Source organism: Lupinus angustifolius, chromosome LG06 (genome assembly GCF_001865875.1).
Source record: "Lupinus angustifolius cultivar Tanjil chromosome LG06, LupAngTanjil_v1.0, whole genome shotgun sequence".
NCBI lineage: Eukaryota > Viridiplantae > Streptophyta > Magnoliopsida > Fabales > Fabaceae > Lupinus > Lupinus angustifolius.
Genome location: NC_032014.1, coordinates 10,687,024 through 10,713,570, shown reverse-complemented (window position 1 = coordinate 10,713,570; position 26,547 = coordinate 10,687,024). Strand labels below are relative to the sequence as shown.

The following is a 26,547-nucleotide window of genomic DNA, read 5'->3' as shown; positions in this document are numbered from 1 at the left end:
ACAAAAATAACATTTTGTAAATGAGCAAGTGATTAAGAGATGCTCAAAGAGTAAAGGTAATAATTTATGGTGACTAAGAAACTTTGTTGGACATGATGATGAGAGAAAATTAGGAGAGAATTTCGACAACAAATTAACATCATCTCAATTAAAAGGCAAGTATAGCAGTATTATATTAGGAAATAAAAAAAGGTTATTTGCATACGAAAATAATCTGTTTAACATAGCGTTTGTTGATCTTAATTTTTCAATCTTGACTTGCTAGTTTTGTATTTTTTTTAAATAATGTGTCACTTGTTAACCCAACCCATTTTGTCATTTGAAGTTTTGCTAACACTTGTGTTACATAAGTGGAGTGATGAAGCTTTTTAATTTTGGCATGAAGCACTTTTGTGGATAATGATAGATTGATAGATTATAGGTTACTACTTAGCAACAAAAAACTTTATATGGAAGTGTAGTTACTGCATCTTGTGAAATTACTTTGTTCATATCCACAATGTGAGCTACAATCTCCTGTTTCCCCTCCCAGGTTCTCTCATCAATTTAACTTGGTACTTCTTCAAAACACTCTGATTTTTTTCATAAGCCAAAATATTTAGTTACTCGGCTAATTTTGGTGCTTGTTCTATATCTTAGGCAGAGTTTTGGGACATTTATCGTGGCTTGAACTTAGCTCACCAAATGGGCTTCCATAGTTCCATAAGATTATTGTGGAGTCAAAATCTGAAGTAGCTATTGGCCTTTTGATGAACGGTGACACGTGGCCTACAAATAAATATTAATTTGTAACAGTTTTCAATTTTTTTAAATTCCCATTTAGTCATGCCTAAGATGCCAATGAGTATCCGGACCACAAGTAATTGTAGATAATATTTACGATAAGTCAGGTTTGAGTTCATATTTTTGGGCTCGTAAATTACTAGGGTTCAAGATTTTGAGACACGTTATTGAATGGAATTATGTTGGATAATAAGGTATTCATATGTTATTCCTCTATATATATATATAGCAACATAAGTGTAATATCATATTAATTATAATTGTAATGATATTATATTGTTAATGTATAATTGTAGTATCATATAAATCTATAAATGTGATTGTTTTATTATTAAGCACTGGTGTTATATTGTTAATTCATACTGTAATATAATGTTATGTTGAATAAAAGATTCTTACTAAATAAATTTTCCACAAAGTAATGTTGATGTGAAGGTTTGTTTGAGTAAAATAAGTTATGTTTAATAATCAATTTAAATTATGTTTTATATTTTCTAACATTTTTTATTTTCTAAATAACAGGATTATAGAAAACAAGCACACAATTGCATAAATTATTTACAATTATTTTTAATATTTTGTGAATTCTTGGTATACGCAAATCTGTTGGGTACTAGAGAACCTGTGGGTAGCAGACCCAACAAATATCCACATGTGTATAAGTTCAAAAATGAAGTAGCGAGACTAACTACTCGGACTAATTAAGACTTATTGTCATCCCTAATTATACCATAATCTACATCAGCTTCCTTAGGATTAAATTTAAAAAGTAGAAGATTCAATATAATAAAATTATAAAAAATAAACTAAATTGGCCAAATAGTAAAATTTGGGTGACCAAGTGTGTATTTAAAATTTAAATTACACACTTAAGATAGGCTAAAAGTGTAAATGTGAGAAACCTTAGAAAATAAAAGGCCAAAGTGGTCCATTTTTTAGATCAAAAATAAATTTAAACCTCAAAATAAGATATAAAAGTGAAAGAAGATTTTAGTTTATTTGGTCCTTCACTCTCTTTTTAGTTATTGTTAATTTGTTCTTACCTACTTTGCCATGACACAAAAGGGGCCTCCTCTGAGTAGATGCCGACGTTGGCTCTAAATATCTGAATTATTCAATTTAAGAGATGTCTATTCAGCAAGTTGTTCTTTAAACATGCATCACTCATTTTGAATGATTTTTCCGTATCTATTTTAGTTTTGCACCAGTCACCATACTTTTTTTACGTGTAACATTTTTTCTTGAATATAGAGATATCTGGCTGAAGAGACTGGCTCTCATTTGAATTCCATAGTGACTCGTTTTCTTGGCTTGAACCAATGATGTGGTGATCAATTTTTCACTCCAAATTTACCGGTTGAACTACTTATTTGGGTTAAAACGCGGTCAACTTTATTCATCGTAGAAACACTATTTTTTTCTTTTTAGTGTTGGGTATTTTATGGTGAAAACAATGAAATGTAAACATGTTACTCGTACACATTCACATTGCTAAGACTACATGTGTTACTCATGTATTTGTTTTTGTTTGTTCAAACATATAATGAAAATAAATGACAATTTCAAATAATAATTCAAAATAGAAATTTCAAATAATATTTCGCTTACCCCTCATTATATTTTAAATAATAAGAAATGATTTTCTAGAACTTCACTCATTAATTTTAATCATGTACTTTGAGATTTAAATAGAAATTAAGCATGTATTTTTAATTTAATCATGTTGTTGTTGTTCAAAAGAGAATTAATGATGCATTTCATAATTATTTCATTATTGTTCACTAATTCTTCTTGTATTATCTTCTGTTTTGTATTATTTACCAAAAATACTATAATATAGTAAAATTGTTGGTACAGAGTCAAAAATGGAATTAGATTAAGATTCCCTATTGATCATCCATGATGAGTTAAATTGCATGAAGTGCTTTACAAATGAAGAAAGTGTAGACCATTTTGAAGAATAAGATTAATTGTTTTACTTTACAAGTGAAATAATACTTAAACTTCTTGTGTTATTACACTGATCCCCTTACAAAATCTTGTCAACTAAGTATGTCTCCCTGACCTCAGCACACGGGCGGATTCTCCACCCTTCACCAACCTAGACACAATGAGTCACAATATAAAACTCATCCATATTGATGGTATTGTTGTTCAATCTAAAAACGACACCAATTTGATTCAAAAAAGTGAATATCCATTTTGATATCTTTAATGATAATGAAGTTTAACTAAAAATAACAAAAGCTAAAATTGTAGAAGAAAAAAGCAAACTATTAAAAAAAAGTGTTAAACAACATATATTTTCAAAACCATGATCCTTACCTAATTTTAGAGAAGAATACACGGTAGGTTGTAGGTGCTTTTGAAAATAAGAACATATTCGTAAAAAAATCATTGATAAAATAATAACAAATCTACAAAATAAGAATATATCTACAAAATGAATAATAAAATCAATAACAAGTGCATTTTAAATATCAGATCTATAAAATAAGAATAAATTTTAAAAATAAATAAGAAAAAAAACGCAATAACGAAGATGCATAATAAATAAAGAAAATAGAATGAAACTGTAAAAAAAAAGATTGTTGAAATAGAAGAAATAAGAAATAAGATGGAAGATGGAAATGTGTGATATGTGAGTTTAATAATAGGGAATTGAGTATCTCCTTACATAAGGAGATAAGTTATCTTCTTCTGCCAGTGAAATCATGACATGTGTCATGTTTCACCATTTTCTACAAAAATATTTTTAAAAATAAACAAAATAGCACACATGTCACTTTTTTATTGGTTAGAGGAGATAAGTTATCTCCTTATATAAGGAGATACATTATTCTCTTAATAATATTAGTTAATAGTTGAGAGAGAAGATTGGAAGATAAAGAGATGAACTTGAAAATTTATTCATATACAATTTTTGTAATGTATCATTGTTATTTGAATTTAAATTTAAACATTTATTATAATAATGAAAAAGTATAGAAACTCATATACTTGTATATATATCTTTACACTATATGTATATAAATATTATATTCATAAAATAATAATATTAAATAGACAAAGCTAAAATTGAAAAGTTTGGGTAAATTCAAAAAATTAAAATAGAGAGGAAATGAAAAACTTTTTAATAATGAAACCGAAACATTTTTTTAATGAGGAAACTATATAAAATTAAGGATTTTTAATGAGAGATTTAATGTTGGCCAAAAAAATTTCATCAAAGAAGAAAAGTAGGGACATATGTCGAAAGAAAGGTGAAAGAGTTTGGGTTAATAAGACATGTATTCAAAATGAATAATGTTAGGAGCTTTTTTTTTATATATAGGTAATAGATTATGTATGAATATTATTAATTAATCAGTTAAAATACGTTACCAACACGTTTATGATATAAAATCTTTAGAGTATATACTTATACGGGTAATTGAACTATTAATAAAGTTGTTTACAACAACCTACGCGGTTGTTATTCAATGGACAAATAAACATAAGTACAGCAGCGTTGGGATGACGGAAAGGATAAACGGTGATACTGAAAAATTCCTAAATCGGCTGGTAGTAATAGTTGGACTTGGATCTCATCACTTAGTTTATATTAAAAAAATTAATAAATTTATAAAGTAAAATTATTTAATATTTTTTATTTCAAATATGAAAATTTATTATTATAAAAATATTGGTTAAATAACCAACAAAAATTTTCTACTATAATAATATTATAAATAAGTTGAAAAAAAATAAAATAAAATATTTTTATGTTTTATCACATAAAAAACGTATATACATTTTAAACTTAAGTAAAAGATATAAGTTTTATTCCAACATAAATTAACAAATATAATGATAATAATATCATTTTAGTATTATTTAAGACTGGTTGAATAATCAAGTCGAACTAGTCTAATTGATTGAGTCAGTGACTTAATGCTCTAATGACTAAGGTAAACTAATTCATGCTAATTTTGGTGTATACTATCACAAAGGTTGCTCGAACAAATCAAGTATATGGTTTAAATCAGTTAAACCAAGTTTAATAACTATTGTTTCACTTGACAAGATGTAATTTTAAATTTATAGTATGCAAAAAGTTATTAGCTTAATGTTGTATTTTTAATTCAAAACAAAAAATAAGGATTTAATGGCAGTAGTGAGATATTGATGATACTCGTGGTGATGTAATAATAACAATGATTAGAAAATGATGGTAGTGGTGATCGGAGCAATGTGTAGGTCATGGTAGTTGTAAAATTTTAGGTGATAATATAATAAGTTCCAGTAATATTTGTGATACATATTGCAACGTTTTGGTGGGGAGGGAACTGTCCATGGTTGTCATTTGGCTATAATAATTGTATTATATTGTGTTGCTTAGTATCACAATCACATCCATTTATGCATATAGTTACAATTTCAAGGATCAAAACCACTTAAGTTATTTATACACAATTATTCATTTATAATAATTTTTTTAAAAGTAAATAATAATTAAAAATAAATGGTATATGATATAATGACAGCATATAAAACTTATATATTGTCTCTATATATTTTTTCTCATTGTATATTTTGAAATGTACCATTAAAATTATAATTATAATTCCAAATGCATTTTCTAACCCCAATAACTTAAATTTCAATATTCAAAATTACACTTCCATTTCATACTCAAATTTGTATTAGAAACTGACATGACAATATCTATATTAAGTTGGAGTGATATATGATGAGTGAAAAATATATACATATATATGCCTATACTTGTGCATTTTATGCTTAGGCGCCTAACTAGATAACATTATAACATAAAGAACACTGTCATTTGAGTATGTGCGAGTAGGGGTGAGCAGGACCCGATTCTACTTGCTTATCCAGCACGGACTCGATCAATACTTAGGCATCTAACTAGAAAACATTACAACATAAAGATGACTGTCATTTCAGTATGTGTGAGTAGGGGTGAGCAGGACCCGACCCTACTCGACTATCTGGCACGACCCGATCAGGATCGGGTCCGAATTGGGTCTATGGCCGGGTTCGTGTTCAAAAAATAGACCAGATCAATATTTAGGGTCAGGTAGGACTACGCATGACCTGGCTCGTCCTGTCCCATGATCATTCGCACATCATATTTGTATGTGTTTCTACTCAAATGTGTATAGAGTAATTATACCATTTTGGTCGAAAATATCATTTATTATTTAATTTTTCCGTAATGTATACATGATTAATAATATATATACATATATCATTTTATATATCAAACTACATATTCATAATAATAAATAATACTGAGAAGTCTTTATCTACAATGAGTATGCATTATATTTCATCAGGTCTAAGGCCAGGTCAGGTTTAAAGGTTGACTCGGTTGCTATTTAGGGTCGGGTTTGGTTCGGATTTAGGACGGGTCCGAGTTCAAAAAAGTGACCCGACCAATATTTAGGGTTGGGTAAGAACAAGCCTTAACCCGTCCCAACCTGACCCATGCTCACCTTATGTGCGAGGATGCATTAAGAAAAAATTAAAAAGAAAATGGAACTTAATTTTAATATCTCATATTGAACAACAGGAAATTTTATCAATCAAAATAATGTAGGTTCTAATGTAATTAAGACCTCTTTTTATGAACCTTCTAACTTTGTAAATGTTTCTTTTCCTTTCTAGAGTTCTAGAAACAAAAGAAGTAGTTCATATTTTCTAATAAAGTAATAGTAAATATTATCACTTAGCCATTCTATTTTAATAAGTAATATTGATGTGGTTAAACATTTCTTTTTGAAGTCAGTGCGTGCCTAATTTATAATAATTATTAAATGACCTATTATAATAATTATTACTACGAGGTGCTGTACGCCTGTACCCACGGTCACTTGTCATTTATGTGAGAGTTAAACTTATACACGGTTAATTAAAAAAATATTAAAACAAAATTACGTTCCTATTGTATATTTCATTGATTATCACATTATTATTTTTATTTAACATACAAAAACTAATAACAAAACATAACACGTTAATAATAAAAAATTGTAACAATATTGATTTATAAACTTTTTATCTGTATAAAAATAAAAAGTTAGTAGATATTTAAAAGTACTCATAATCTTGCTTACTTTATCTGCCGAGAATCATTTGTCCTGATTGTATTTCATTTATTATTTTAGATTAATTAAATATTGTCAGATAAATAAAAAGAAAATAAAAAAATATTTTTATATTATCTACTAAAATTTAATTGGCTTAGAATATGAAACATCATAGACTTTATCCATATTGGGATCCCAATTCCAAATCATTCTAGAATATCTTTCCCTCTGGTGCGGTTTTTTTGTATATAAAAAACCTTCTACTCCTAACCTTTCTTGCCCCCTGAATCTTCTCACAGCCTTAATCTATGGCTTCCCAGCAATCTGAGTCTGAGAGTCAGGGTAACAAGCTTACCGTTACCACATCACCAAAAAGCGACGGTGGAGTAACGCCGTTGCCAAAAGGACAGTGTTTATGTTCTCCAACGACACATGAAGGATCATTCCGTTGCCGTTTACATCGCTCAACAGGAACAGGGACAGGTTCATCATCTACACAACCACCTTGGATGAAACGCTCCAAATCTATTCTTGCTAATAAAGCTGTCGTTTCTGTCTCTCACAATCATTGAGTGAGTGCTTCATGTGTGTGTATCTGCTTTATATTCATAATTGATTGCAAGAAAAATAGCTTGTATTATCAATTATCATGTGCAAATCATTATAATATATATTGCTACGAATCCTTATCTAACTTGTTCCGATCGTATTATATATAATATTGTGTATATTATATACTATGTTTAATTTGTTCGTTTTAGCAAATCATTTTTTCCCTGTGTTCTGGCTTCGTACACTACTATATTTTTTTTAGTTTATCACACTACTAATTTGAAAGGAGATTGAATTATTAAGGATATGAATCTGAAAGTAAAATTGTTTTTTTTAAAATGACGAATTTAACCTTTTCTATTTTTTCTTCTTACAACAAGTAAAGCTTGAGCGCAATATTTTCGTGGGGTACAAGATCACTAAAAGTTTCGTCTTTTAAGTATTATGAGTTGAGATTCATTTACTTCAAAACTTATTTATATTTTAGTTATCAATTCTCTAGAAATCTAATGGGTTAGATATATTCATTAATTCAAATTATTAAATTTTTTAGAATTAATGGCTAAAATGTGGAGTAAGTTTAAAAAACAGACTTTTAAAATATATAAATTTGTTATTTATATTATTGTAATGACTTGCTTAAGCCATATCAGCTATCTTATGTGAGTGAGAAACAATTTCATGAAGAGGTTAAAGTTGTATAAATGAGAACTTTGAGGGCTAAAGTCGCCTAAAAAGGAAGATATTGTATTCGACCCAAGTTCTTAAAACTAAATAACAGAAAGGGGTATTCTTTGGTACATTTTTAAAGGCGAATTTAACCTTTTTCTCCCTCTCATACCAAACTGTCCCAAACCAGCTACACACTCACCCAAGGGGAAAATTTGTTTTTTTTTATAAAATAAAAATAGTATTTTGATTTCTTAAGTTAATTATATGGCTTATCTGTGTTCCTTAAATTTCTGTCCTACTTGTTTTCTCAGGTTCATTTTCATTATTTTATTGGACCAACCAAAACAATATTTTTTTCATTATTTCATTATTATTCATTGTCATGGAAACTTGGTTCTAGAGGCAATAGTTGTTTTGTAATTTTTCATCTATTACAAAAAAAGACCAATCAAAATAATTTTTTTCCAGTGTTATTCTCAGTGATAACGTTTTTCTAGGAAATTAGTGTTGGTACAGACAAAATTAAACTTGAGGAATTAAAATGAGCATCAAAACCAAATGAAATCAGCAATTTGCTTATAATAGCATATTCCCAACATATTTACACACGAGTTCTACGACCCATGAAACTAACATCCGAGATATGGTACAAGAAAGGTTTGAAACCATCAAACTTTTGTTTGCTATATTTGACATTATACATATAATTTTTATGTCTAACTTATTTCTTACGTTTCACTGAAGATGGACAGTAAAAAAATATTGGAAACAAAATTAGTGTCATATATTCGCGTGAATAAAGAATTTTCCATTTACAACTAGCACATGATATATATAGTACTAGAAATGTGTGTGTACCGTTGCTTAAGTTTGGTTCAAAGCAGGATCAATTCAAACAATGCATTGTTATTCGTGATCTATAATTCTATTCACGTTTTCTCCTCTTTCATATGATGGCATCAAATCCATAATAATTGAAAAGAAATTCCCTTTCCTATATCACATGAAGGAGCACTACCTTAGATTCTTAATGAGGAACATGTTCATTAGTATTATTACAAAAATCTCCTTGCAAGAAAATTATATGGTCACTTAAATAAAGAATTACTTTCCGACAAATAGAAGATTTGTGAGATTGAAATATCATTTCTTTTTTGTAATATTTATGAACTATAGTATAAGGAAATAAGCAGCGCCAATGTATTACTCGTCTTTCATTTGTATTAATTTGTTTGAAGAGTCAATAATAATTAAATATAAATGATAGATGATGCAATGATAATATAAAAAATTCTTACATTATTAATATATGTAACTTTATCTCCTTTTCTTTTATCTAAGTGATAAATTCTTCTAGTTTGTACTTCCACCATAAAATTGAGCAAAGATATTTTATTATGATAACATATACGATGTATGGTTCCTTCTTGGTTTACCAAATTTGATTACTTGTATAGTTTCTATGGACAATATCAAAACGGCAAGGATGTGCCACGAATGGCCTGTGATTTAAGATTTTAAGGCGCGATGCAACTGATGAAATTATTGGAGATAAATCATGTAGTCAAAAGAGCCCCAAAGAAAAGTAATCAATTGCCTTTGATAAAGACATTGATATCCACATTTGATATAGTGTCATTTTTTGTCACTTTCTTCCTCCAAAATAATTGCCATCTTATTTTAACAATAGAAAACAATGGACCAAATAGTATTTTTTTTTATAGAAGATAACAAATAGAAATGTATTATCGTTGTGACCAACTTTCAGAAAACAAATTAGACAATATAACTCCACTAAAACAACAACATCATTTCACCTTAATATTACTCATGGTTGAATAAATAGTTACGTTGTGCCAATTATGTAGACGCGGATATGTCTGGAAAGGATATAGAAAATATAATGTACTGGAGATAAAGTTGATTTGACCACCTTCAACAGTTGGGTAGAAAGAATTCAATGCCTATATCATAGCATTTTCTACTATTAAATCAATTGTGTTCAAACTGCGCCACGATATTGTGATGACTCACTAGATTTTTTGGGTACAATGATTCCATTAATTTGCATTCGAAGTAACTTGTTGCAATTATATATGTGCCCGCTAATTATCTTCAATAAGAAATCAATGATAATTTTGTCTTATCCATCTATTATTTTGAAGTTACTTATCTTCATTATTTGTGTACCTATATACTATTATAAATATATTATCACCATTTTTTAAGACAAAAATATTCAAACAACTGGTGTCACCACCAAATTATATCAACTTTAGCTTTAATTTGATATTAATTTTCTCTCATGTTGTCATCAGAACTATTGAGGAGTTTGATATTTTGTTAAGTTGTAGATAGTCGATCAGAACTTGTCTACGATCAAGAATCTTTCTGTAACAATATTAGTTCTCATGAATCTATGCTCTTAGTGTGTAACTTTTTAGTTCAGCTAAGACTATTTGTATATTACAAAAAACAAAACAAAAAAACTGCACTGTATGGGCATCCTTATCCATTTTGGGATTAAGTATGAGCTTGTCACCTATCACTATCAGACTAGAAGTAGAAGGAATCATCTCCATGCTTCTCAGCCGAAACCGTTTATTCATAGGTTTCGTAAAATCCTATAATACGTTACCAAAATCGAGTTTTTATTGGAACAAGGATATCCCATTAGGTAACTTGCTTTTTTTACTTATATTTTTAATAGCAAAAATATTATTTTATTAAATAAAAAATTCTTATATATTATTGTTTCATTTGTTACATTAATGAAAAAGGCCTTTACTAATTAATACTGCGAACTAGGTACTTGCATTCTTTACCGGGATACACGGATTAACAAATTATTAGGAATTTTATTATACTTTGACTAAATCATCCCCATTAGTAGAAGGATGAAAAGATAAATTAATTAATAAAACGATAGACATAACTAATGAACGATGATAGAATTCTAAAAAAATGAACAGAGTTTAAAATTATAAAAAAATTGAAAGAAAAGAAAAGTCTAAAAGTTGGAATTATCGAGTAATAATTTATAAGTAGTTGTTCCGGTACACTCGAATGAGTTGGATTCCATGAAAGTGTAGCTGACGGAGCCATCAAAATCCCGTCGTTTAGATTATTATATCTTCAGTTTAGTTCGACTAGTTTAATTGTGGAATAATATTATGATGAAGATTTCTCTATTATGTTTTATTTGGTGTATCAAATCAATCATAAAGTTTATTCATTTAAAAAAAATTATAAAAACAAAAATTAATATTTTAATAATATTTTGAGAATTTTGATTAATCCAGAACAGGAGACATGATAATTATGAAACAAGTGATTCTATCCCTAATAATCTAGCTACCTTAATCCAGCCTGATGACGTACTATTGGTCCACAATATTTATTTTCTTTCCAAATGATATTGGATTAAAGGAAATTATGACATGTAACTTTAAATTTTTTAATGGTGTAGATTGTAAAATCATTTTAAATAAAAAATATATAAATTAGAAGATTAATTTGGGTCCTACATTTCAATTTCAATATTCGATCCCATTCCAATCCTTCAAAATGGTTATTCATTTGGCAGAAGATGATTGTGACTCTTAGCATTAGTGATACTGGTGTAATGAAATATGTGAAAATGTATATTATTAATTAAGATAATATTAACTATCATTAACTCTCATACAAAAATAGAACAAATCAATGTGGATGATAAACTAATAGTGTAAAAAACTTTACATTAGCAATACACTAATTTTAAACTCTATTAATAATGTAGTAATTGTACTTATAACTTTGGGGATAGAAATCACTTGTTTTCTAATGGTGTATCATTCTTTATTCTAAAGAATGATAAAGAATGATATATGTTATATGAAGTGGCGGATCTTGAACTTTAGTTTAGGAGGGGCAATAATATTCAATTATAATTTATAATTAAAATTAGTTGAATAACAAAAATATAAAGAAAAATAGACAATTCTTTCAATGTTTCAAAATGTACAAAAATAATAATAATTAAAAACATTAAATAAAAATATACATTCATTTAAAGTGTTGCTCTTAGTTAAAGACTTCAATTCATCGAAGATAGAATTAAGAGTAAAATTTTCAGATATTTACATTTCAATATAAATCATCATGTTATGTACAAGAAATTCATCTTCTATTTTACTACATAAGTTTATTTGATTGTGTTCGTTACTAAAAATGATCTTCCTATAGTAGTTGCATCAGAATATTTAAAATAAAACAAATAACTTAATCACGCAAATTATATGCATTCACTTTTACTTTATCATCAAAGTTGCAATCAATTCAGATATGATTGATATTTTTCAAGCATGAATTACTAACGACATCAATAATAAAATGTTGAAATTGAAATCTCAAATAAATATTTTCTTACTCGCATTAAAGTCTATAGGTATAATTTTTGCATAAAAATACATATGTTATAAATATTAAATGATTTATAAAAATACATAGAATTTTAGGACTTTTGCTATAAAAGTTTGACAAAAATAATTTATGATCTTATAATATTTTCTTAAGTGCAAAATCATTATGTACTAAAATGATGTAAATATTATAAACAATGTCTATATTTATACATATAAAAAACTTTATCTATATCTATAATTTTTAGAAGGAATGTATAATTTGTATAAGCTAAAAATATATATTCAAATAAGTAAATAATTTCTTTTTTAAAATTAGAAAAAAAAAATTCAGGGGGGCAGTTGCTCCCACCTGCCCTAAAGAAGCTCCGCCACTGGTTATATGAATAAAATAAAAATATAAAAATTAATATTTTGGTTGGCTCAGAATATATCTGTGACAAAAAATTTTGTCCTAACTGTAGGTGCATAAATATTAGTCATGGAATATTCTTCTTAGCCACACGGCCACACCTACATAGAAGCAAATAGATATGCTAAACACTTGCCAATTTAGGCTACGAGGATCCCTTTTATATTATTGTTTGGAACAACCATTCTTCTTCGTTCATTCTTCTCTGAGGGAAGATTGTAGTTGTTTTCCCTCGCTCTATGGGTATAGTATGTGATTTTAGTCGTTAGGCTCCTTGTTTATAATCATGATAATGAAACAAATTAATTAAATAACTTTGAATGAAAAACAAATAAACAATGAAGGACCTGATGAAGAAATATTGGAATCTTTTCATTTGAAGCACGTTTGATGATGGAATTTTAGTTGCCCTGTTAATTTTCTTTTGTTCCTTCCTTGCTCCCCTATGCGTGCGACAAGGAGGATGCGTATGAAACTTCTCTTTTTTTAGGATGATTGTCAAGTTTTGTTTTAGGCCATTTATTTTGGGTTAAATTTCTCTTTAGATCCCTAAATTGTTTAAAAAATTAAAAAATGTCCCTAAACTTTAAAACTTATAATTGAATCTCTGATCTTTAACAGTGTTATTTCACATTCACTCCCTCAACAAAACTTCTTTAACTCTCACTCAATGCGATAGGGGTATGTAATTTGTAGGTTGTGGGAAATACGCCAATAAAAAAGGGGAAAATATAAACGAAGGATATATATATATAATTATGTATATATATTTTCACTTTTTCTTTCTTTAACCGAATGCACCTGAATAAAGAAGAAATATATACATGTCTATAACTAAAACCTTCATGTGCTTTTATACATATAAATGAAGTATATATTATATAATTGAAATCATTGGGCCATTAATTTTTCTCTACTCTACGCCATACATACTTGGCTTGATGTAGCCGGCACCGGAACGACCCCGGATGTTGGGATGGCGAACACACGCATCGCTTCTTTATTAAAGCGTCATCTTCACTAGAGCTGCCACTTCCGGCACCATCACCACCGTGAGGCTGCCCTATCACCACTGTTCCCGGTGGTGTATGCTCTCTCGTAGTGTTAACATCTATAAATGCTCCCAGGGATACATGCCATCTTCTCTGCACAACTAAAGGAATTCCCTTGTGACACATTTATTCTTCTTTAATTTTGTCTTCTTATTCCTCTGTACGATAATATATATGCCTTACTTCTTCAAGTTAAGAGTTTAAAAAGAAACGAATATTGTTGATGTAGAACAATATACAAGAAGGGTGGAAAGGGGGAAAGAATGGAGAAAACGAAAGGGCTTTGTAGATAGATTTCTCTCCAAGAACCACGAATTTTTATATGGTCACGAATCTAAAGAGCATGTAATATAATAAATGTGTATCATGTTATATATCTTATTATTAATTTTAAATAACTTTATGCAAGTTTTAACTTGTTATATTGGAATTAATGGTAAATTTTGTAATCCCTTTAAAGTACAAGTTCACGCTTTTAATAAGTTGCTTGTTTTTTATAAAAATATATTTTCTATATATAAATCATATTTATATTTTTTAATTAAGGAATTTCTTAATCTTCAAAGAAAATTTAGGAGAGCAAAATATCTTTATAAAAAATTGAGGAAGTTAATTATTCTTGTTGATAAGGGCAGAAATATCAAGTAATGATTACATTTTGCATTGCAAGCCACTGCACGGGGATTAGGTCTCTGAAACTTAAGGAGCTAATTTTCTATTTGATAATGCCATAATCTTTTTTATTTTGATATTTTCAGTATTTAATTATTGTAACTTCATTCTATTTTTTTAGAGATGGTGGTTATCTTTTGTCCAGAGTTGTTTTTGCGCTTCCGAATTAATTTTAAAAGTAAAATCATAAATTTGTATATGAAAATGTAAATGTGGGCCGGAATATAAATTTATAAGATTAATCATTTGAACACTTAAATAGATCATTATATTTATGGCGTATAATCAATCTAGTTCTTATAGGCTTTTGACCATACCATTTTGATCCTTAAAAATAAGTAAAAATTCAAACTAATATTCAAAAGTTGAAATTGTGAGTAAAATTATTCAATTTGTAGATATATGTAAACAAAATTTTAACATGCCCCAACAGGTATTTACCCGTATTTTTATTGATATTTAAAAATTTAGAATAAATTTAATTTTTCATTTTTCAAGAAATAATTTGGACATAGGGAAACTTTTAGGGATTATCTTCATTATACTCTAATGATGTACACGTAATGGAACTAGATCCTCTATCCTGTCATAAATCAATCAAATATTATCAAATAGTATAAAAATGTTATTGTATATTTTTTTATTTTTCTTTTCAATAGATGTCAACATTCAATTAATTCAACATAGAAAATGAGATAAATGATCCTGATTCCTAGCAATGAAGCCCTTTATAAGCAAATGTGATAGGGAAAAGGAGCTCGTCCAAGCAAATTCCCTATACATCTGCATTTGAGGCTGCCACGTACGTACATCTCGTGGCTCTAATCCTATGACAATGCCTACGTGGCATTTGCCTGCTCAACTGGATATCGATGAAGCAAACTTATTTTGGGCACGGAAATAAATGACCGCCATTGTTTTGGTGGCATTAATTTATGCTCACTTGTTATTATGTTATGGAATATGGAAATAAAGTACCTGCTAGTAATGTGAGAGGAATTATCTACGATGACACTTAAATATGGAACAAAATAATAATAACATAGAACACCTATTAACCAATACCTCTACCAACTTGCTGTCGATGTCTAAATTGCGGCCATCCCCCAGCCCAAGGCTATATGTCGAATAGAAGGAGGATTATGTATCTAAAAAATATCTCCCGATGTATTAAGCTAATCAAATCTCACTAAATATTATAAAAAATTTATTTTTTATAAATTTTATTTTTAAATAATGCCAACTTTTAATTTGATTGGAACACAATTAAGACATAAAATGGGTAAATGATCCATATTCTGACATATGACCCACCACACAGTTGTGCATTCTGTTTAATTTTATTTTGGAAATAACAATTAGCCAACCTTATTCCATGTTTCGGAAAAAAAATGTTTCATCTTTTATTCATTTTTCTGTTTGCTCTTGCATTTAAGATAACTAGCATTGCTTTATGGCTCTAGTCAACGATTGAGTATTGAAAAGTACTATTTGAACCTATTAAACAAAGTTATTATATGTGTCGTGACCCGATTTTTAGTTGGAAGACTGTCCCTACGACTTAGGGAGAGGTGAACTCAATTTCTACCTCTTCCGATTGATTTGGAGTCGTTACTACATTTTTTGCGATTAAAACGTAGAAAACTCTAGTTTATGCACAATTAAGATAATATGGTCTTTGAATAGAGATTCTGAGCTCGGGAGTCAATTACGGATCGAAAAAAGTATTAACATCTCGTCCGCCCGTATTAAAACGGTATCGTCACTAATAACATGGACTTTTATACTCTTAAACAATTTATTTAATAAGGATTTAATTAGTAAAGAAAAATATTAATTTTTTTTTATTTTTGTGTCTGACAAGAGTTTATCTTGCTCCTACGTATCCCTAGGTGCAATAGGAAAATCAAGACTACATAGTTCTGATTCGAAAGTTGTTTGATTAGTTTGGTTGATTGTTATTGATTTGAAAATATCGATTTGATATTGATAGATTTGGTGGAATTTATTTTGTGGATTTTGAAATATTTAGTAGTTTGGCTTAGAAACGGTGTTAGTCGTAGACTTTATTTCCATTTTCAGAGAATTTAGAAACGACTCAAACCATAACATTACTATAAAAATCTCATACTTCATTCATTTTAGTAAAAAGGGTATTGATTATATTTTTTATATGAAATTAATAGCTTAGAGATGGTGTAAGGTGTACCTTACTATAAAAATCTCATAGTTTCATTAGAGTAAAAAAGGGTTTTGATTATATTTTTATATGGAGTTAATAACTTAGAGATAGTGTTGGTCGTAGACTTTTCAGAGAAGTTAGAGACAACGCTAACCATAACCTTACTATAAAAATCCTAAAATAGTTTGGAATTATTTTTTATATATGAAATTAAGTGATAAAATAGTTTCGAATTATTTTTTATATGGAATTAATAGTTTAGAAACGGTGTAGGTTGAAATATAAATTGAATTTTGTCGTCTTTAAGATAGGTGAAACAACAAAAGCTAATGTTTGCACCATACCTAATCTTAAATAGATTTTTTGAAAGAATTGAATATGAATTGTTTGTGATATAGATGAAACAGCAAAACTAATGTCCACACCGCATCTAATCTCAAATAGATTTTTTGAAATATTTAAATTTCGATTGTTTTGCGAGATAAATGAAGCAGCAAAACTAATATCCGCACCGCATCAAATCTCAAATATATTTTGTAACGTTTAAAACTTTATGTATTTTTATAAACATTGATATGATATGATAAAATATGTATTGGAAGTACCTCTTTTATTGATATAAAAAAGTGCAATGGAAGTACCTCTTTTACTAATGAAGTTGTTATTGTGGATACTTTATTTGGTCATGTTAATGGGATGTATATAGATCTTATAGCTTCCATGCGCCTAACATCAATTCACCATTGAAACAACTCCATTCCATCCATAATACGTTTCTCCATGCTATGAGCTTTTTGAAACACGTTAATATATCAATGAAAGATGAATCTTCTTCTCTCAGTTTGATAAAGCTAATAATACCCTCTTAAACAATTTGTTCTATGCTTTAAAGCAATTAGATGGGGAAGTGCAAGGAGATCGTTTTTTATTTGGTTGTCTCAAACAATGACCACATGTAACTGACGGATAGATTAAGAGTTTGAATTGGACAACTGATTTAGGATTAAAACATGGAGCACAGTGAAGATTGAAGAATGAAAATCTCAAAGTATCAATGTGTTGTGATGATTATATGTGTTATGTGAAAGGGATGAAGGTTCCATAAAATTGTGATGGTTGAGACTTGGGACAGTGGTATTCACACAACATAAAAAATGAGTTTGGGTTTGTTATGAGAGCTTTATTAGAAAGAGTGGGAGACACAATGGGTCATGAAAGAGAGTCAAAAAAAAACTATGAAACTTTAGTAGTAGTAACTAATAAAGATAGAAAATGAGGCCTCTACCACTGGTTTCTTTCTCTTAAGATTGTCCTCCCCCTAAAAAGTGCTCAAGATATCACCTTTTAAGGAGTCTATGTTGGACCAGACTGTGACCGGAGAGTATCCAACCACCGGGGAGTTCCATTGTTACATGGGTATGGGAAGAGTGAAGAGTCGCAAGTGAGACACCACGTCTTGAACCAAAGCCTTGTGACTCTTCACTCTTCCCATACCCATGTAACAATGGAACTCCCCGGTGGTCGGATGCTCCCCGGTAGCAGTCTGGTCCAACAAGTGGTATCAGAGCCGATGGTTCGGCTGGGACATGGTGGACTGAAGGGGGAGTGGACCGAAAAGTGTGTGGTACTCACACTTGAGGGGGAGATTGTTGGGTTTATTCAAGTGTGAAATCCCACATTGGATATGTAGGGAGGAGTGAAAGAGTTTATAAGAATGAAAGACCCATGGAACTAATGCCTTAAGGTTTTGGTTCAAGACGTGGTGTGTTACATGGAACCCCTCGATGGTTGGATGCTCCCCGGTCGCAGTCTGGTCCAATAGTCTACGTACATTAGAATTTAGATCAATCACGTAAATGACAGTTAATTGCTATATTTGAACATTGGGGTTGGAAAAAATTTAGTACTGCACTGATTAAATTGAGCTAGGAAGGATAAATGGAATTATGTTGTAAAATAGGCTATGATTCAAGTGGCACAGAAATGAGAATCTTACTAAGAATTGCTCTAAATTTCCTTTGAGTTACTTAAAGTTTTCTCCTAAGAAGCGTAACGAGTAAATTAAAAACATAATTCTTTAGTATTTTTTTTGTAACTGCTTATTAATTTGTGAATTAAAATTTGAAACTACCAATTAATCACAAGAATGAAAACGGTAAATTAAATCTTGATTATGAGTCGAAGATAAAATTGGTTCTAGTACATCTAAAATGAGCTATTGTTCAATTTTATTGTTTTGAATTTTTTAGTAATTTCTTATAGGTTGGACGAAATTAAGTATTCACAGTATGGAAGAGATAAAAGTTTAATGTTCTTGACTTTTTTTTGTTGAATGAAGATAAAACTATCACGTTTGTCTATTTCTTCACAGAGGAAGGTCAAGCACTCATAAGGAATAGTTCGTGTATTTTAGTATTCTCTACCTGATTCCTGAATTAGGATATCAAATCCAAAGCCTAATGTTATTTAAGAATTTGGCTAAAAAATGTACTAACGACTCCAAAAAAATCATATAGCAAACAATCAGAGCACGACAATACACATTTATGTAACATCTAAAGTTCACTTGTATTAGTTTTTTATTAAATTAATAATGATTAAACATAATTATAGATAATTCAGCGAGAATATATAAAACTCATATGTTGTTAGTACTTACATTTTTTTTTCTCAACTAATATTTGATTAACCGAACCTTAAGAATGGTACTCGATATCACTCTTTTAATATTATTTGCAATAAACTAATGTGTTTGTCATGATCAATACATTATTTAATTCGATAAATTTGTTCATAAACAAAATGAGTTGAACTTGAGTTAATAATTGAGTTCGTTAAATAAACAAGTTGAACTCGAACTAAATACAATTCAACTTATTAGGTTCATAAGATGACTCAATTATATACAAACATATATACACATGAGAATGACCAAAGTAAGAACCATAAATTAGAGTCATACAATCATACATGAATGTTAAAATTAAAAATTAGTTAATAATCACATAAATATTTAAAAAATTATGTGTTTTATCTTTTAATCTTCACATTTCAAATAATATTCAATAATAGAAATTAATTTTTAACTTCTCACATTAACGATTATTCAAACGAGTGACTTTCTATATATATGTAGACAATATTTACTAATGAACTTTAACTGATAATCTTATTTATTATCAAAATTGATAAAATTATGTATTTTTATATGTAAAATCCACTAACGCGTGTATACCTTTAAAATAGAAATGCTATTGAAATTTGAAAGGTGAAATGAAAAATGAAATTGGTTGAAAAAATTAGCTAACTAAAAAAACAGCCCACAATAAAAAGAGAGGTTATTTTTGCTTATTTTTCATAAATAAAAGGTTAGTTCATAATCTATGTGGGTCATTCTGGTACAACTTTAAGTTTATTTTTTTTTAAAATTAGCAAGTTACCGTGCATTAGTACGGGCAGTACATCTTTGCTGCAAGATTAAGAACACATATTAATATACATTTATATGGTTAAAAACATATGTTACTCATGCATTTGCATGGTTAAAAAATACACATGTGTCCCTTGCATTCGTATTGTTAAAAACACATGTGACTCGTGTATTCGCATGGCTAAAAAACATACATGTCACCCGTACATTCGCATCACTAAAAAACACATGTTACTTAAGCATTCACATAGTTAAACCACATATATTACTCATAAAACATGATACCATATTATTTTTATTAAAATAAATATTTTAAAATTTATAAAAAATGAAATGATTTATTTAATTTTAAATACGATTTTTTATAATAAAAATATGGAAATTAAATCGTTATACTATATGAGTCTTTTTTATTAAAAATATATTTAAAAGTTATAAAAAACTTCAATTTGGAATTTGATTTTTTTAATTATAATAGAGAAAAATTAAAATTTAAAGAATCTGAATTCTGACATTAAAATTCAGTAGGAAAAGTGTCACAAAACTTTGATTAGGTGAAAAAATACAATTATTTTTAGATTAATGGTAAACGTTAAATAATATAGACAAATTAATGTAAAGAAATGGTTCGGATGTGAAAAATGATTTCAATTTCATCTAATATTCAATGACTATTACTTTTTAACATAACAAAACATAAGTATCGTAAAGACTCAATTTTGGTGGGGTAGCGACATGAATCAATCACTAATTAGTATTAAATTATTAACATATAAAATATATAAAAAATATAAAAAATAAGGATAATGTGAGAAAGTACATAATAATAATAATAATAATAATAATAATAATAATAATAATAATAATAATAATAATAATAATAATAATAATAATAATAATAATAATAATAATAATAATAATAATAATAATAATAATAATAATAATAATAATAATAATAATAATAATAATAACATAAAACATTTTAGGAGAGGAAAAATGTGAGGAGGAGGTGACATGTGGCATAAAGAGAAAAAAATGTGAGGAGGAAGTGACATGTGACATGAAATAGTTTTTTTATTAGGAGGAGGATGTGACATGTGGCATAAAGAGAAAAAATATGAGGAAAAGGTGACATGTGGCATGAAGAGAAAAAGAACATGTGACATGTAGCATGAATGAGTTTTTTTTATTATATTGTTAATAGAATAGATAAATAAGTAAAAATTACACACTTTCATTTATGTCAAACAATGACTTTTTTTTGTTACAAAGGAAAATAAACAACAACTAGACAAAAAAATCTGAGCATAAGATATGAATCACACTGTGAGAAAATCTCCAAATATGATGAATAACTCCTTCTGCCAAAGTTTCATGAGCAAGAGCATCTAAACAATCACTTATTTTAAGTTGAGAGATTAAATAAATTTGACTTGATAAATATCTCGCACTATGTTTCTCTCAAATTCCTCTTACAAATGGAGAGTCCTTAATATTATTTATGTTATAATAGTATAAGTATTTTCAGGTAGTTAATGTATCATTCATTTTTATTATTTTTTATTTAAGTGTTAATGATATTAACAATTAAATGATAGAAGATGGATGGATAATGTAAAAAACTTCAATTTAGTTGCTACAAGATATTAAACAAAGAATGAATTAAAGCTACCGGTCAAACTTATACTTTAAAAAAAGAACCCTAGAATCTTAAATTAGTAAACACTAAACAATAAAGTTAGTAAACCAGAGAGGGAGAGTCACGAACAAGTGAGGAGAACCACGCCTCATGCTCGCCGTCGCCATCGCTGCAGTGCCGTCTTGTGGGTAAGTTTGCACTTTCTGAATTATGAAATGTAAAAACCATATATTAAATATTAAAGCTTGGTGATGATATATTATAGAACACCATATATTATATATTAAAGAGTAACTGGCAGCAAGTTGCTGATTATTACTTGTTTGTTATTATATACCAATTTACATAAAAAAATCTTTTTGTGACATGGAAGCTTTTAAGAAGGTGCCTTTTGGGGTCTATGATTTATTATTCTACGAATGAAGTTGGAGGAGTAATGGGAAACTCTATCCCGAAAAGTTGTTATCCTCGTGTCCTTATTTAATAGTATTTTATAAAATAATATAAAATATTCATTTTATTTTTTTATAACTTTTTTCAATTAAGTGATACATTTTCATTAGTATGGGACACTATTAGGAATATTAATGGGGACCGGAGATCTCCTTCGGTTGTAGGACGTGTCAAGTCATAGTGGGAGGGGTTCCAAAATTAAGTTTGCTTGGAAATCAATTTAATTACTTTCACAGTTCCACTGCCATCATGAGTGCCATTAATTTACTTTGTTGGAATAGGTGTCATTTGGATAAGGATCCCTGTCCCAAAAAAATCATGTTTTCCTGTCCATAATCAATCATATTTCCTAAAATAATATAAAATATTAATTTATGTTTTTTATAAAAACAAATTTAAATAAAATAACTCATTTTGATTGATTTAGTACACCTAGGAATATCGATAGATACAGGTGTCCTCTTCTGTCAATTTGCTTGTGTTACTTTGTAGGACTACGTGTCAGTTGTAGACTATTATTTTAGAGAAACACGTAAACATAGATATACTGCTAAGCTTAATTTCAAAATAATAATGAAAATATATAAGTATGTGTTACCTGAAAATATATAACTAAGGTAAACGTGGAATACTAAATGGAGGGTAACTAGAATTGCTTTGTCATTATAAAATGGACAGAGGATACAGTTCTCATTGGCTATCCATAATTATCAATTTTGTGTTAACATTTTTAAATTATTAGTTGAATAGATGAGTTAAATTGTTAATGCTTGGATGCTTATGCAACTATGTATTATGTGAAACATGATAATGAATGTGTTACTCACTTATTTATTGTTACCAATTATATAATATATAATTATATATGATATTATTATGTTGTATAATTTAATTGGACGGTCTAACCTATTAAATAGATTAAAATTTGTGTGTGACTTCTTATGGGTTTGATATTTGATTCTGGTTTCAATTGAGTTGGATTTTATGACACAAATAATGTCTTACCCTAATTTCCAAGGAAATTTTATTACAATAAATAAGCTAGTTTGGAAAGCCTTCAACTAGAAATGGGAAATTCGTGACAAGTATATATAACATTCAATCATTGAATAATGAGTACTAAATAAAAGAAACTGTCCATGATATAAGAAATACAAGTATATAAAATTATTAAAATTGAAAATATATGAGTTTATTTTAAGTTCCATTTGGCAACAATCAGCTAACTATCTTATAATATACTTGAATGTAGTTGGAAATTTATAAGTTAGGAGCCAAAATTAGATTTATAAGGTAGCCAACGGAAAATAATATTTATAGTATAATTTTTACTCCTCTAGTCCTTTTCATAAAATTCTGTTTAAGTCTATTTTTGGTCAAATTTATATTATCGATCATTTTCAAAGCTCTATATCAATGTTGTGAAACCCGAGTTGAACGTCATACTAGAAGAAATCTCGTATAAGGTTTAACCAGTTTAAATCGTTAACTTGTCTGGTCTAACCTGATGATTATATATATAATTAATATTTTTTATCAATAAATATATAATTATATATAAATGTAAAAAAATTTATAATTAATAATTATGTATAATTATATTAAAATAACATCTCTCGATATTTTTTGGATCAGGGTAAAACAAAATACTAGAGTAATGTTCCGTTCTTTTTTTATTTTAAGTAAACCGTCCGGTTTACTTCCCGTGTTATTCCGGTTTAATCGAGTTTAACACAATTGGACTGAGATTTTCTCGGTTTAAAGTGGTCTAACTCTCATTCAGCTAAGACTGTAAACCAAAACCGTTTTCAAGTTCAGTTAATGATCAAACAGGTCGGACCGCCTAGTACATTAACAACACTGCTCTATATACATTAAATCAATTTATTATAAATACTATTTAGTGAAAAAAAAATTAAGGGAAAGAGAAAATATTTTAGTTTAGATAATGAATACCAATTTTAATAAATTAAATACAATTATTTACAAACTTAATGTTATTTTTAGTTTTTTCACACCACGTAAAATTACTGAATATAATTTTATAAAATTGACTTTTGTGTAGTTATTAAGTAAAATTACTGAAAATAATCTCCTTGTTGTCAAAGACAAACTTGCCAACTTGTTTTTCATTAAATAACTTTACTCATCAACTTTTAACTCGCTTATGGGCTTCCACTTTTAAGTATTGGTTGAACCCGTGTCAGTTCAGAGTCAAGATGTATCTAAGGCTCATAGCCATAGATTTCCTATTATCATACTAGAAAAAGATTAAGAATTTGGGTGTGAATTTTAGAAGGGAAGTAAAAGAAATAAAAAGCTTAAAAGTTAGATTTATATTATTTTATAAATATATTTATTAGTTAGTATTCTATTTCCTTCCTAAATCTAACTTTCGAATAAATCCTAAAATTTTAACTCCTTGGAAGTTGCAAGACAATGAAAAAAATTATTTCTTTATCTATGGCTAAGGACCCATGATTATTAAAAAAGAAGATCTGAGTCAAAGTCAGAGGTGGCAGGTGCAGGTCTTCAAAGACACGCTCTCTTCTTTTCTCTTTCCTTGAAATTTCTGAATACACGTTTCCACGTTCCTTTATTTCGTTCCTTCCTTCACCTATAAATAAAAATCTTCCCAAACCCAACCCCATCTCAGATCTTCTTAACTGCTGAATATCTCAAAAGAACAAAACAAAAAACAAAAGCAATTGTTGAAAAAAATGGATGCATTGAGGGTTGTCTATTTCTCAATTATGAGTTTGGTGCTTTTTGCTATATCTGATATTGGCCAAGCTCACGATTTTACTCCTTCTCCCTCACCTGCTCCTTCTAGTGATGGTGAGTAATATTGTCTCAATCAACTATATTTTCATTTTCTCATTTTCTTTATGTTATAAATAATTCGTTCTTATTAATTGTTATTGTGCTAAATTATTATTATTGTTAATTTAAATGTAGGGTCTACGGTTGATCAAGGAATTGCTTACTTTCTCATGCTGGTGGCACTAGCAATCACATACATGTTCCATTGATTTTTGTTCTCTTCCATTATTTATTATTATTGTTTTCAGAATATTCAGTGGAACATATGTTAGGCATTTTTATAAATGTAATTACAATTAATTAAATTACTATAATTCTTAATTCATTGAGATATGTTTCTAATAACATGAAGATTTCTTTCTATGACTGTTCTCCCATTTCTCCGCAGAATAATATGTCACCCTACAAATTCATTCTACAAATTTTGTAATAACACAAAAAAGTAATATAAAAACAAATCATTAATCTAGGTGCGTAAGAGTGTGCATAGAAGGGTATTAAAGTTTGTTCTTACAATAATCCTATCATTAAAATTTTGAATCATACAAGGAAAAAAACTCCGAAAATGTTCACATGTGAAATCTTGAATGATCAATGACGTGATCGGTTGAAAATATAAAAATGTCAAAATTAAATTCATAAGTATGTTTTCTTGATTTGCACTAGTTTATTAAAACCAAGAGTATCATTTCTCGTTTTGCTTCATCTAAAAGTATTGAATTGTTCCTTAATTCCACCCACCATTGAGTAATCAGGTTGTATATGAATATGCTGAACGAGAGATGTAATCACAGTGTAAAATTGTAAATGAGATGAGTCCTTGAATAGAGTACTTGAAGGTCAAATTTAGCTTATAAAAATAAAGTTGTATAGTGTAAATTTCCAACTTTTAAGATTTATTTCTATAATTTGACAATGCAAAATAATTTAGGATTATGTTAATCAATAATCTAAGGGTGCAGATTAAGAAATGCAGTAAGGGAAATTTTGCTACATTTTGAAGTACCTTATGCATAACTTTTCAAAAATAACATTTTTTTCATTATCTTAAACAATATTTTTAAGACCATTATTATATATCCTATTGAATTGACTTAATTCTATGGGTACTATCAAGTCATTTAGAGTTTAGATTTGTTCAATAATGTAATTTATTTAGCTAGTTAATCAATTATAAGTAGTTTCGTTAATCGATTAATAGTTTGTATAATCGATTAAAACAAAATGTTATTTCTGTTATAAAAGACATTGTGCCTGAAATGAAAAAGGCGTGAAGTATTATTCAGTTCTATAACTAATCTCTGATCGCTTCATCACACCCCTTCATTAGATTTGTCAAGGCTCTAATTTTGGTGAAGTATTTTGAGATGGTGTCTCAT

At 28.3% G+C, this 26,547-nt stretch overlaps 1 protein-coding gene and 2 long non-coding RNA genes across 3 annotated transcripts; all 3 read left to right on the top strand.

Moving 5' to 3' along the window:
- LOC109349794 lies at positions 1–26,296 on the top strand. The gene is made up of 3 exons (XR_002108028.1): positions 1–16; positions 708–713; positions 25,812–26,296. It is a non-coding gene; the product is annotated as an uncharacterized LOC109349794 (long non-coding RNA).
- Positions 7,088–7,572, top strand: LOC109349791. Its single transcript, XM_019590780.1, has one exon. It carries the CDS (start codon positions 7,187–7,189, stop codon positions 7,448–7,450), a length of 264 nt encoding a protein of 87 aa, XP_019446325.1. The 5' UTR covers positions 7,088–7,186; the 3' UTR covers positions 7,451–7,572.
- Positions 24,968–25,458, top strand: LOC109349792. Its single transcript, XR_002108027.1, has 2 exons — positions 24,968–25,183; positions 25,304–25,458. It is a non-coding gene; the product is annotated as an uncharacterized LOC109349792 (long non-coding RNA).

Excerpts from the sequence above, each read along its gene's own strand:
- LOC109349791 (XM_019590780.1), top strand. The coding sequence starts at position 7,187 with ATGGCTTCCCAGCAATCTGAGTCTGAGAGTCAGGGTAACAAGCTTACC.